Source organism: Oryctolagus cuniculus, chromosome 11, assembly GCF_051225735.1.
Source record: "Oryctolagus cuniculus isolate XC-2025 breed Fujian yellow rabbit chromosome 11, ASM5122573v1, whole genome shotgun sequence".
Lineage (NCBI taxonomy): Eukaryota > Metazoa > Chordata > Mammalia > Lagomorpha > Leporidae > Oryctolagus > Oryctolagus cuniculus.
The window spans coordinates 10,811,820-10,823,998 of NC_142877.1; the positions used below are offsets into that span (position 1 = coordinate 10,811,820).

The 12,179-nt window shown below is 59.8% G+C and overlaps 1 protein-coding gene and 1 long non-coding RNA gene across 6 annotated transcripts in view; one reads left to right on the forward strand and one right to left on the reverse strand.

Annotated features, from left to right (window-relative positions):
- Positions 1–12,179, reverse strand: part of SLC9A8 (solute carrier family 9 member A8) — a 72,826-nt gene that overhangs the window by 18,315 nt on the left and 42,332 nt on the right. For 3 of the 5 annotated variants that reach the window (XM_089307058.1, XM_089307057.1, XM_089307059.1), the window contains 2 exons: positions 7,892–8,035; positions 2,267–2,586 (listed from right to left, as the gene is read on the reverse strand). In XM_089307058.1, the coding sequence (XP_089163184.1) occupies positions 2,319–2,586; positions 7,892–8,035 (412 nt within the window). In that variant the 3' untranslated portion in view covers positions 2,267–2,318. Of the gene's footprint in view, positions 1–2,266; positions 2,587–7,891; positions 8,036–12,179 lie in introns of those variants that run through there. The other 2 variants (XM_070051707.2, XM_051844933.3) reach the window with 1 other exon arrangement.
- LOC149123327 (uncharacterized) lies at positions 2,585–4,965 on the forward strand. The gene is made up of 2 exons (XR_016215786.1): positions 2,585–2,754; positions 4,307–4,965. It is a non-coding gene; the product is annotated as an uncharacterized LOC149123327 (long non-coding RNA).

Below are 12,179 nucleotides of genomic sequence, written 5' to 3' on the forward strand. Positions count from 1 at the left end.
TGCGACCTGTACCAGAGCCTGGTTCAAGTCCCAGCTCCACTCTGGATTCCAGCGTCCTGCCGATGTGCACCCTGGGAGGCAGCAGGTGATGGCTCAAGGACCTGGGTCCCTGCCACCCACTGGGGTCTGAGACCCAGACTGAGTCCATGACTCCCCGCGCAAGCCTGGCCCAGACCTGGCTGTTGCAGGCATTTGGAAAATAAACCAGCAGAGATGTGGGAGATCTCTGTCTCTCCTTTCAAATTAAAGAATGAAAGAACTTTCTTTTAAAAAACACTGGACTGGAAAGCAGCAGCAGATGGCCCAAGTACTTAGGCCTCCGCCGCCCTCGGGGGAGACCTGGAAGAGGCTCTGGGCTCCTGGATCCAGCCGGGCACAGCCCTGGCCATTGAGGCCATTTGGAGAGCGAACCAGCGGATGGAAGACCTCTCCCCCTATCTTTCCTTCTCTTTCTCTGTAACTGCTTTTGAAATAAATAAATAAATAAATCTTAAAAAAGAAAAATTGCTGACTTAGAGGACTGGGAATGTGTCGGGGGCCCGGGGAGTGGAGCAAGCTCCTTGGCTCTGCGTTGGTCATGTTAGAAGGATATATATATATATTTTTTTTTTTTACAGGCAGAGTGGACAGTGAGAGAGAGAGAGAGACAGAGAGAAAGGTCTTCCTTTGCCGTTGGTTCACCCTCCAATGGCCGCTGCGGCTGGCGCGCTGTGGCTGGCGCACCTCACTGATCTGATGGCAGGAGCCAGGTGCTTCTCCTGGTCTCCCATGGGGTGCAGGGCCCAAGCACTTGGGCCATCCTCCACTGCACTCCCTGGCCACAGCAGAGAGCTGGCCTGGAAGAGGGGCAACCGGGACAGAATCCGGCACCCCGACCGGGACTAGAACCCAGTGTGCCGGCGCCGCAAGGCAGAGGATTAGCCTAGTGAGCCGCGGTGCAGGCCTGTTAGAAGGATATTAACGCCGAGACTAAGCCAGAGAGAGGACCAGCCCCCGCTGCCAGGGCCCCTCAGCGCTGTCACCCCCACCTGAGGACATCAGACAGAGCACGGATGGGCACCGCCCCGACTTCCTCTCGCTGGGGTTCAATGTCCCAGTTCAGTGTCCCGTGACGAGGTTTGGGCACTGACTCCACCCCGACCTCGCTCACGGTGCGTGCACGGGGCTTGGGCACTGACTCTGCCCCGACCTCGCTCACGGTGCGTGCACGGGGCTTGGGCACTGACTCCGCCCCGACCTCACTCACGGTGCGTGCACGGGGCTCGGGCACTGACTCCACCCCGACCTCACTCACGGTGCGTGCACGGGGCTTGGGCACTGACTCTGCCCCGACCTCACTCACAGTGCGTGCACGGGGCTCAGGCACTGACTCCGCCCCGACTTTGCTCACGGCGTGTGCACGCTCAGGGCACTCCACTAGGTAATGAGGCACGGAGGAAAACGCTCAACTGGAACCGAGTTTTCTCCTTTCTTCCTTCTGCCTATTGGCACAACAGGAGAAGCTGTCAGCCTTCAGACTTCGGGGTGAAGGAGCTGACGGCAGGAACACATGCCCGCAAAAGGCCAAGAGTCTCTGCAGGCCATCAGTGGGGCAAACTGCGTGTGGATGAAGCCATGTCTCTCCTTGACACAGGCTTAGGCGCCGCAGGAATGCTGGGGTGGGGCCCGCTCCTAGGTTAAACAGAACGAACTTTCTCCAGCACTAATGGCGTCAGTGGCCTTAACAAGCCTCTTAGTGGCTGGCAAAGCTCATGGGAGGTGAAGCGCCCAAACCCCCGCAAAGGACCTGGCCGGAGCACGCAGCCGGAGCACGCTGGGAGCCCTCTTCAGCCCTTCGGTGTTTTCAAAGGCAATTCATTTCCAACTTTCTGCCCAGGAGCCTGAGTCAGCGGGAGGGGAAAATCACACCTGGTGGCCCACATCCCGGATGCTCTCAGCAGGGCTCGGGTTGAAAACTGACACCCTGGCACAGTGGGTTAATCCTCCGCCTGCAGCTGGCATTCCATATGGGCGCCGGTTCTAGTCCCCGCTGCTCCACTTCCAATCCAGCCCTCTCCCATGGCCTGGGAAAGCAGTGGAGGATGGCCCCTGCACCCACGTGGGAGACCTGGAAGAAGCTCCTGGCTCCTGGCTTTGGATCGGCGCAGCTCCGGCCATTGCGGCCATCTGGGGGGTGAACCAGCGGACGGAAGACCTTTCTCTCTGTCTCTCTCTCTCTCTCTGTAACTCTACTTCTCAAATAAATAAATAAAATCTTTAAAAAAGGAGTGCACCTGCTACATTTTAAATCCTTGAGTTGGGCGTTTCCCACCTCAAAGCTAGGCATAGGGCTCCTCTTTTCCACAAAACCGGAGGTTACAACGGGCTCCTCGAGGGCCGGAGAACCGGCCAGAGCTCGGCCTGCTCAGAGCCGCCACCGCCGCGCATGCGCCTCCGGTAAAGGATATCAGCGCAGAGATCAGGCCCGTCAGTGTGCCGAGCGCCGCCGAGCCGAAGAACATCTTCAGGAAGTAGCCGAGGGCCTGCAGGAAGGTCTGCCACCCGCTGACGTCTGACATGTTTTTCCTTGTTAAACCTTCAGCTGTGCTAGGAAATAAACGGAAGCAGAAGTCAAAATGTGATGGACGCGGTTCTCGGGGGGCCCTGGGGCTCCCGGTGCCCAGCGCATCCTCTCACTCAGCCGTCACTGATCAGTCCCAGGCTGACTGTCCCCTCCTCTGGCCCAGGACTGCCGCAGCTGCCAGGCACTCAGAGGTGAGGGTCACGGCCCTGGTGCCCCCCGTCCGCCAAGGGAGACCGGGGAGGGGGGGAGCGGACAGCCTGGGGGAAGGGCCCAGGGCCGAGGACCCACCCGAGGGCCAGCGGACAGCCTGGGGGTGTGTGACGATGTGTGAGCCGGGCTTGGTTACCAGGGGAGGAGACGAGGGAAAGCGCCCGTGGGCGAGGGAGCACCATGTTTAAAGCAGGGAGCCCAAACACGCGGCCTGGCGTGGGAACTCAGTGCGGGTTCCCGGAGCTGAGCCTGGCGGTGGCCAGGCGGGGGGAAGGTGACAGGAGCCGGGGGCTGGGGAGGGCTCTGGCAGTGCATTCTGAAGCCGGGGGCTCAGTGGGAATCCTGTGATAAACCTGAAATGGAGGCAGAGAAGGGAGCCGCCGGAGAAGCACCGTCAGACGGTGGGCCGACGGGAGGGCGCTGGGAGGCATTAGAGAGGAAGGCTGGGGAGGACGTCCCTCTCACTGCAACAGAGCACAGTCAACGGCAGTCATGAAGCAGTCACTGGGCTTATTCCCACAGGGAAAGCCATCAGCACTCCACTGCGGGGGCTCTTCCCGTGGCTCTGCCTCCCAGCTCTCTAATCCCCCTGCTTCCCCCTCCCTCACCCCTCCTCCCAGGGCTGGGCCTTGCTCACCTCGGTCTGTCCCTGCCTCCTCCACGCGGCAGCTTAAACGATGCCTTACGACGCACCACCTGTGCTGACGCTGCCTCCCCACCACTGCTCTCCGGCCTCTCCTCCTCGCGTGGGGCAGGGCCACAGTGTCACTGGCACCTCCCTGTAGGGTCCTCCTTCTCCCTTGCCCCAGTTAGCTCCCTATCCGTCCCTCAAACCCAGGGCCAGTCCACGCTCTCCAGGCGCCTGACCCTTCAGCAGCCTCTCGTGGGCCTGACTTGTTGATCACAGCACGTGAAAACCATGCCTGTGTCCCTCCTGGTCACAGCCACGTGGCCACAGCCCGAGGCAGATCCAGCACGCACAGGACACTCAGTGCGGTTCTGCTGAACAGGGAATGGAACCAGGAGCAGTGCATGGGACACCCAGCACTTCCTTTTCAAGCAGGATGGTCTCGGGTGGGAGAGTGGCTTGGTCACACCCAGGAAACCGACAGCGCAGGTCAAGGCGGGACACGGCAGAATGAAGGCTCCGAGAAGCCCTGCAAAGAGGAAGCCAACTTTCTCCTCCCATCTCCTTGCTCTCCCAGGAGAGCCAGCAAGGGCCCTCATGGGAAAGGCGCGTGGGAAGGCCACGGCCACCCACCGTTCCCATCGTGTGCAGCACCCCCCCACAGGGCTCCGACTCCACTGCCTTCTCCCCGCCAGGAGGAGGCCAAGGCCCAGAGAGGGTGAGGAGTGCGGTGAGGTCACCTGGGGTCGGCAGCAGAACCAGGCTGGCCAATGGTTTTGCGCTCAAGAAAAATGAGGGCAGATGGGGGCCGGCACTGTGGCGCAGCAGGTTAACGCCCTGGCCTGAAGCGCCAGCATCCCATATGGGCGCCAGTTCTAGTCCCGGCTGCTCCTCTTCCCATCCAGCTCTCTGCTACGGTCTGGGAAAGCAGAAGATGGCCCCAGTCCTCGGGCCCTGCACCCGCGTGGGGAACCAGGAAGAAGCTCCTGGCTTTGAATCGTCGCAGCTTCAGCTGCTGTGGCCATCTGGGGAGTGAGCCAGCGGATGGAAGACCTCTCTCTCTCTGTCTACCTCTCTCTGTAGCTCTTTCAAATAAATAAAAATAAAACTTAAAAAAGAAAAATGAGGGCAGAATCGGGACTCTGTCTGGACTGGCAATTTGCTACATGTATTATTATTTTTTTAATTTATTTAATTGAAAGGCAGAGTGAGAGAGAGAAAGGGAGACACAGTGACAAAGAGATCTCCCAACCCCTGGCTCACTCCCCAGATGCCCACAACAGCCAGGGCTGGGCCAGGCCAGAGCCAGGAGCCAGGACTCCATCCTGGTCTTCCACGTGGGTGGCAGGGACCCGAGGCCTCAGGTCAGCCCCAGCTGCCTTTCGGGGGCCCTGGTAGGCGCTAGAGCAGCAGTGGGGGAGGGGCTCGGCCCCGGCGCTCCGGTAGGGGCTGCACCTCCCCCCCCCCCCCCCCCCGCTCACACCCTAAGGAATGAGACAACACTGCCTCCACATCTGTTCACACGTGTCAGCAGCAGCTGGGGAGACCCAGAAGTCTCGTCCACAGCAAGGAGTTTGCGAATTGTCATCGCAGAAGTCAAAATCACAGCAACTCAGGCTAATGCAGAAACAGAAGATGGTTCCCTTTCTGGCACTTAAGGAGACGACATCCAAAGGGGTCACTCGCTTGCACATTCAGCTGCAAGGACAAACGCATCACTCCCGTGAGGAGCCTGGAAGCTTCGCCCTCCACAGGCTGACTCCCCTGACAACCCAGGGAGCGCGAAGGCAGCGCCGGGCTGCGGGGCTGCAGGGCAGAGCACCCCGGTGGGGCCCGCGGGAGCCCCCGGCTGCAGCCTGGCCCAGCCTTGGGGAGTGAACCAGCGCACGGAAGAGCTCTCTCCCTCCCCAACCCCACTGCTCTGCCTTTCAAATACATAACTTTTTAAAAAGACAGCTAGCAGCCCCCTGCCCCAGCTCCTGGGCTCTGCACACAACGGGGGAGGAGCCCTGCTCGGTCCTTCCTGGCTGTGTTCCCCTGGTCCACTCCTCCACGCAGCTGTCACCGTGCGGACTGAGCCCCTCACATCCCCTGGTCTCAGAGGCATCCGGCGCACAGGGCCCTCCCCCAAGGATGACGGACAGCGACCCCGGCCTGTGGCATCTTCGCAGAGGGTGGGAGCTCATCCCTAAGTCAGCCGGCTCTCCGCAGTGCAGGGGGTGCAAGAGCAGGTGCTGACAGCGCTGCGGGCGGTCCCGCCGTGGGAACACCGCCACAGGTGAGCCCCGTCTCCAAAGGCGCCTTTCCAGGTAGGGCCTCAGGCTACTCACAGTAGTGCTGGTAGTGGCGCTGTTATAAACGAAGATCTCGGTATGGCAGGTGAAGCCGCTGCCTGCCACGCCAGCATCTCACGTGGGTGCTGGTCTGTGTCCCGGCTGCTCCCTGCTAATGGCCTGGGAACCTCAGTGGAAGATGGCCCGAGGGTGTGGGCCCTGCCACCCACGGGGGAGACCCAAGTGACGCTCCAGGCTCTTGGCTTTGGCCTGACTCAACCCTGGCCATTGTGGTCATCTAGGGGAGTGTACCAATGCATGGAAGATTTTCTCTGACTTTCAAAATAAATAAATCAATCTTAAAAAAAAAGAAACGATCTCATCTTGGGCCCTTTGTGCAGCAAAGAAATGTGGAAAAGGCCCAGAAGCAGTCCTACTTCTGACAGATTTCTGATCTTTAAATAAATCAGAGACAAAGCTTTTGAGTTTAGCTCCTAATGTACAAAAATAGCTCATGATGTCACCTCCAAGTTGGGCGCAAGTCCTTATCACAAATGTTCAGTCTGTGCAGCCAGGATGTGAGAGAAAAGCAACAAGCAGAAGGCTGAGCAGCTTTCAGAGTGGATCCCGGAGGAGAAGAAATGCTGCCATCAGGGTTTTCAAAGGCCTTGCGGCACGATGGATGCTAACTTCCTATCAGTGGTACAGAAATTCTGCTAAGAGAAACAGAAAAAGCCAGCAACAGGGACCTGGTGCGATCAGTCAGCGTACAACCAGGAACATGATGGTATAACCAGCAACACGATGGTGCAGAGGACGACCGACACTCCGAGGGCATGAGCCCACTTAAGTACCCCCGCGCTTGCCCCAATGAGGAGCCATAATCAGCTCCAGGCAGCAGCAGTGTGTGAACACTTCTTCCTTTGTGCTTGCATTTTTCTTTCTAAATTTTACATGAATACACGGATTACCTTTAGAATAACAAAGTATTTTAGAGTTTGTTTTTTTGGCTTGGCTTTTTGTTAAGGTCTGGGGAGCATCCCTTGCAACCAGCGTCTAGTAGGCTCTTCCCGCAGTTAGGGCAACACCGGGGCCCACGTGGCCAAAAGGTGGCTGGGGGAGGGGCTTGGGTGCCACGTGGTATACGGCGGTGCCGTGCAACTCTTCATTCCTCCTGTCCGGGCCCAGGCTGAGGCAGCATCACCCTCACTTTATGGCTCAGGAACTCACAGCCCAGAGAGCCAGAGCCAGAGCCGGCCCAGGGTCACACAGCGGCGGGTGGCGTCTCTGTGGCCTGCATGCAGGTCTGGACTCTCTCCACTATAAAATGTTTTCTAGTCTGCAATCAGCTCTCAGGAAAATGCTAACCACCGCAGAGTGGTCGTGCTTGACCGGGAACGCCCCAGAGGACAGACCGTTCTACAGCGCCAGACCGGCCTCTCCAAGTCTCTCGGCTCGTCTCTGACAACACCAGGGCTCTCTTCCCCACTTCCTTGATGGACTGTGCCGTTTCTGGCACAGCTCCCCAGGCCCCCCGGCTTCCCCATGTGTTACGGCCACCACAGAAAGCAGAGTGCAAGGAATCGCCCTGCAGCGAGGAAAGTTATCTGAGACGCATTTCCTTTTCCCTGCGACTTCTTGACACTGTATGGCTCATCTTTCACCTCTCAGATCCCAGCAAGCAGGGCAGCAACGCCTGGGAGCCCGGGAAGAGACCTGCGGCTTACCAAGCGGCTCCCACACAGCAGGCCCTGGAGGCGGGCCAGCCGTTAGTGTGACTGCCCCGCCGCACAGCTGTGAAACAGCTCTGCCCATGCTGCCCAGACACAGGCCCCTCAGCGGGCCGCTGCGTCATCATCCGGGGCCCCTGCCTCAACCCCACGGCCTTGGGACTCGCCCCGGACCCACTGAATCCCAAGCTCCGAGGGCGGGGCCGGAAGCCACACTTAGTAAGCACCCTCCTTGACGCTGGTGACATCGGGGCTCAGCAGGCACTAACGGCGAGCTCTCCTCTCCGAAGCACCCTGGACCCTGACATATTCCTGTGGCCCGACGTGGCCTGCCAGGGCAGACGCACAGGGAAGGACCCGGGGGAGCCCCGCCCCCCGAGGACAGGCCACTGCTCCCGCAACCGGGGTAAACGCCCGAGCCTCTGGTCTAGGGACTCTGGATTCTGCGCTCGAGGAGGGCGGCCTGCTCTCTCCTCCCCACGCTTACTTGGTCAGGACGATGGAGACGGCGTCGTTGAGGATGCTCTCTCCAAAGACCAACATGTTGAGCACGGGGTCCACGTGCAGCGCGTTGAAAATAGCGATCGTGGCCACGGGGTCGACTGCAGATATCAGGGAGCCAAACGCGAAGCTGCAAGAAGAGAGAAGGCTGGGGATCTTAACCCGCACCGGCCGGTCCACGCGGGAAAGCACTAAAGCCAAGGATGGGACGGGACGGAACAGGGCGCGCTGCAGTGGAGTAGCGACAGGAGACGGTGCGCATTCCCCACTGTCTGCTGGCTGACACGGTGGACGGCACTGCGCAAGGCCCACTCGAGAGCGAGTGGCTAGCAACGGCTACCCACCAGCAGCACTGAGACTTGACTTTGACCAAACACGGATGGAAGATATTCACTTAAACACATCATACAGTGGCCAGGCCTCTTGGCCAGGGCGGCTGGAGCCCAGGAGCTGCTGGCTTTGCCAAACATCGCAGTGCCATCTGGGACCCAGCCTCATTTCCACTCCGATCAGCAACGTCCCAGACTGCCCAACGCCATCTCCTAGCCAGGCCCGAGGGTCTTGCTGAGAGCACCCGTGAAGATCGATCAGCTGCCTACGGGGTCTCAGGCACTGAGGCGAACTGAGGCTGCAAAGTTCTCCATGGCACGCACCGCGCCCGGGCGCTGACCCGGCACTCGTCACAGAGCACCTCGATGACCCACACCGCAACTGCAGGACACAACACTGCCACTGTCCCAGGGACACAGCAGGACGCTGAGGGACACGAGAGGACGCAGCCCGTCCAAGGTCAGTCAGGTAGCAAGTGGCAGACCAGGGCTACAGGCAGGCTCGCGTCCTTGCTCTCACCACCACGGTGGCCACGGCCATACCCAGGGACTCAGACACATCTAGAGAACGCGAGAGTGACCTGGGCAATAGATCAGGGTGGCATGAGACAGAGTAGCCCCGGTCACCTTGAAGGGGGGAGGGGTCAGTGTCAAGAAAGAGGTGACACTTATCTAAGCAAGAACCTACGTGACAGGAAGCCGCTGGCCAGGCTGAGGTAACAGCAAGCAACCCGAGGAGGCAGCGAGCTTGGCTGCCCGACGAGCGGACGGCCGGTGTCGCGTGCGGCAGCAGGTGAGCAGGCGACACAGGCAGGGGAGGTGCACGTGAGCCTGAGGGCTCCTCCCTTAGACACTGTCCCTCCTCTTCCCTCAGACTGTACCAAGCTCGGCTTTCCCCTCGCTCAGCAGAGAGCTCTGCCCTCTTCCACTACACCTGAGACAAAACATGGCCAGCCCGCGGGGATGGCCCTGCAAGTCACAAGCCAGAGACTGCACACGGCCCGCAGGCACTGCGCTCTGCAGTGGGCAGCCGGGGAGGGGCACACAGGCCCCGCACAGGCCCCGCACAGGCTGAGCACAGCCCGGCCTGGCCGTCCTGTCAATAGCGCTCTCTCCCGAGATCGGGTAACTGGAGCCACAGTTTCCATGGTAGCTCCCTGGGGGTGGGATTACATGAATTCGCCCAGGAGGGCCTGTGGACCCCACAGATGATCTCTGTCCAGACCTCAGTGCGCAGATCCCAGCTGTCCTCTTGGAGGTGAGCACGCCCGTGAGCGTGCACAGGTGTGTTCCCGGGATCTGTGCTGAGCGCGGTCAGACACTGCAGAGGGTGGCAGCGGGAGGAAGGCATAGCCCCCCGCTGGGACTGGCCCTGGGACCTCATGCTGAGCCGGGACACGGAGCTTCTCGCCTTTGCTCACCCTCACCACCTACAGCAACATCATGAGGGCTGCGAAGGATGCCGGGACCGTCCAGCCCGCAGGCCTGGGAGGTGGCGGCAGGCCCGGGAAGGGCTGCGTGCATGCCTGTGGGCCTCGGCGGCCCTCCCATTCCCAAGGGAAGTACGGGAGGTGGCCACCACGCTTCTCTCTGCTCGGCAGCCCCCGGGCTTGGCGACAGCACCCAGTCTGTCCCAGGGGCCATCCCTGCAACCACAGTCACACTGGGCTCTGGGCACAGGCATGGGGCCCAGGCTGGGTCAGTGAGGGTCACTGGGGGCAGGCTGGCTGAATGAGGATGACATGAGCCTGGAGCCATCGGTGCTGCCATGTGGGGTGAGCGTGCCGAGGACGAAGCCAGTCAGGGCAGAGCTGGGCTGCGGCCCAGTGGGAGAACTACCACAGAGCCCCTGGAGGCTGTCCTGCAGGAAGCCACCACCTGGCGCCGCCACAGTCCTGTGTCAACAAGCTTCTCTTAAAAAAAAAAAAACAGGCTGGCGCTGCAGCTCAATAGGCTAATCCTCCGCCTTGCGGCGCCAGCACACCGGGTTCTAGTCCCGGTCGGGGTGCCAGATTCTGTCCCGGTTGCCCCTCTTCCAGGCCAGCTCTCTGCTGTGGCCAGGGAGTGCAGTGGAGGATGGCCCAAGTGCTTGGACCCTGCACCCCATGGGAGACCAGGAGAAGCACCTGGCTCCTGGCTCCTGCCATCAGATCAGCGTGGTGCGCTGGGCGCAGCGCACCGGCCGCGGCAGCCATTGGAGGGTGAACCAACGGCAAAGGAAGACCTTTCTCTCTGTTTCTCTCTCACTGTCCACTCTGCTTGTCAAAAACAACAACAACAACAACAACAAAACCAACGAGCCTGTGTTGGGTTTGAGATGTACAGAACTCAAGGCCTGGTGGATGCTTGGCCATAATCCTGAGGCACCTGAACTGGCAGTCGGGGCAGGAACTGTAGGACCAACCAACAGAGAGGGAGGAACTGTAGGACCAACCAACAGAGAGGGAGGGACAGGGGACGCCCCGCCCAGTGGAACGGAGACTGCAGGGTCTCGGGGTGGCCGTGGGCGAGTGACTGGGCTCTGGGCACAGGGAGAATAGCCCCACCCGGTGGAACGGAGACTGCAGGGTCTCGGGGTGGCCGTGGGCGAGTGACTGCTCTGTGTTGCGCCTCTTCTGCGTGTTTGACATGTTTCATAACAAAAGGCCAGGGGGAAGCTCCTTGTACGTCATTAAACACAGCCGGCTTTCTTGGGAGTCAAACGAGGGCAGCGGATTCCTGCCAGGGAATCTGGGACGTCTGAATCGGGGGCTGTCTCTACACCGGGAGGTGCGCACCGAGGGCTCACAGCCTGCTGGGCACACTGCCCAGCTCCGTGGCTCCGTGCTCAGGAGGCCAGAAGCCACGGGTGCAACCTGCAGACACGCTTTCTTTCCTGCGTCACCTCAACAGGTAGCAAGCCTGACAAACGGAAGACAAACAGACCGGATAGAGAACACTTCAGGTGTCCAGGAGTGGAATCGTTCAGCAGAAATATCACCGAGACAAAACTCTGCGTCCAAGTTATTGTTTTGTTTTCTAGAGCGCAGAGTTGCAGTGAGTGGTCTGTGAGTCTCATGTTTGGCCCGAATGGTGTTTTTGCAAAACTTATTAAATTGCCAACATTTAAAATCTGGAAAACTCCTTATAAAAGTATACAAGTCTTGGTTCTTTTGAAAAAAAAAAAAAAAAAAAGTTAACCGTCGTGCACGTCTGGGCCCTTGCTTCCACACGGTAATCGCTGGGGGGGCTGGGGCGTGGCCCGTCCGACAGCTGTGCTCTCTGCTGGCCACTGTCCGCCTGTCTCACACCTGGCCGGCTCTGCGCTGCCAAGCGCTCTGCCGGGCCCTCAGCTCTGTGGTTTCGGGCCTCCAAAGCAGTCCTCCTCTAGGGTACAGTTCCTGACAGGAAATGGGGCACAGGGAGCACCTGTGTGAGCAGGAAGACACACTACCTGCGCATGTCAAGCCGGGCTCGTCCTCTCCCTCCTCAACACTCCAGCCACCAGGTCAATTCAACTGCACAGACATCTACTCGCGTTAAAGCAGAAAAGGGAGTGCGTGTTTAGCCTGGTGATTAAGACCCCTTGTCCCACACTGGAGCTGCTGGGTTTAATTCCTGGCTCCGGTTCCTGACTCCAGCTTCCTGCCAATGCAGACCCTGGGAGGCCGTGGTGACAGCTCCAAGAATCGCGATTTTGCCAACCACGTGGGAGACCCGAATTGCGTTCCTAGCTCCCAGCTTCAGCCCTGGCCCAGCCCCTGTCACTGCACACACTTGGGGGAGTGACCCAGCGGATGGGAACGCCATCTCTCTGGCACTCCAATCAATCAATCAATTTTACTATCTGGGTGGGCGTTTGACCTCACAGGATGCCTGCCTCCCATATCAGAGTACCTACGTTCCCCACCCGGCTCTGGCTTCTGACTCCAGCTTCCTGCTAACACAGACCCTGAGAGGGAAGTG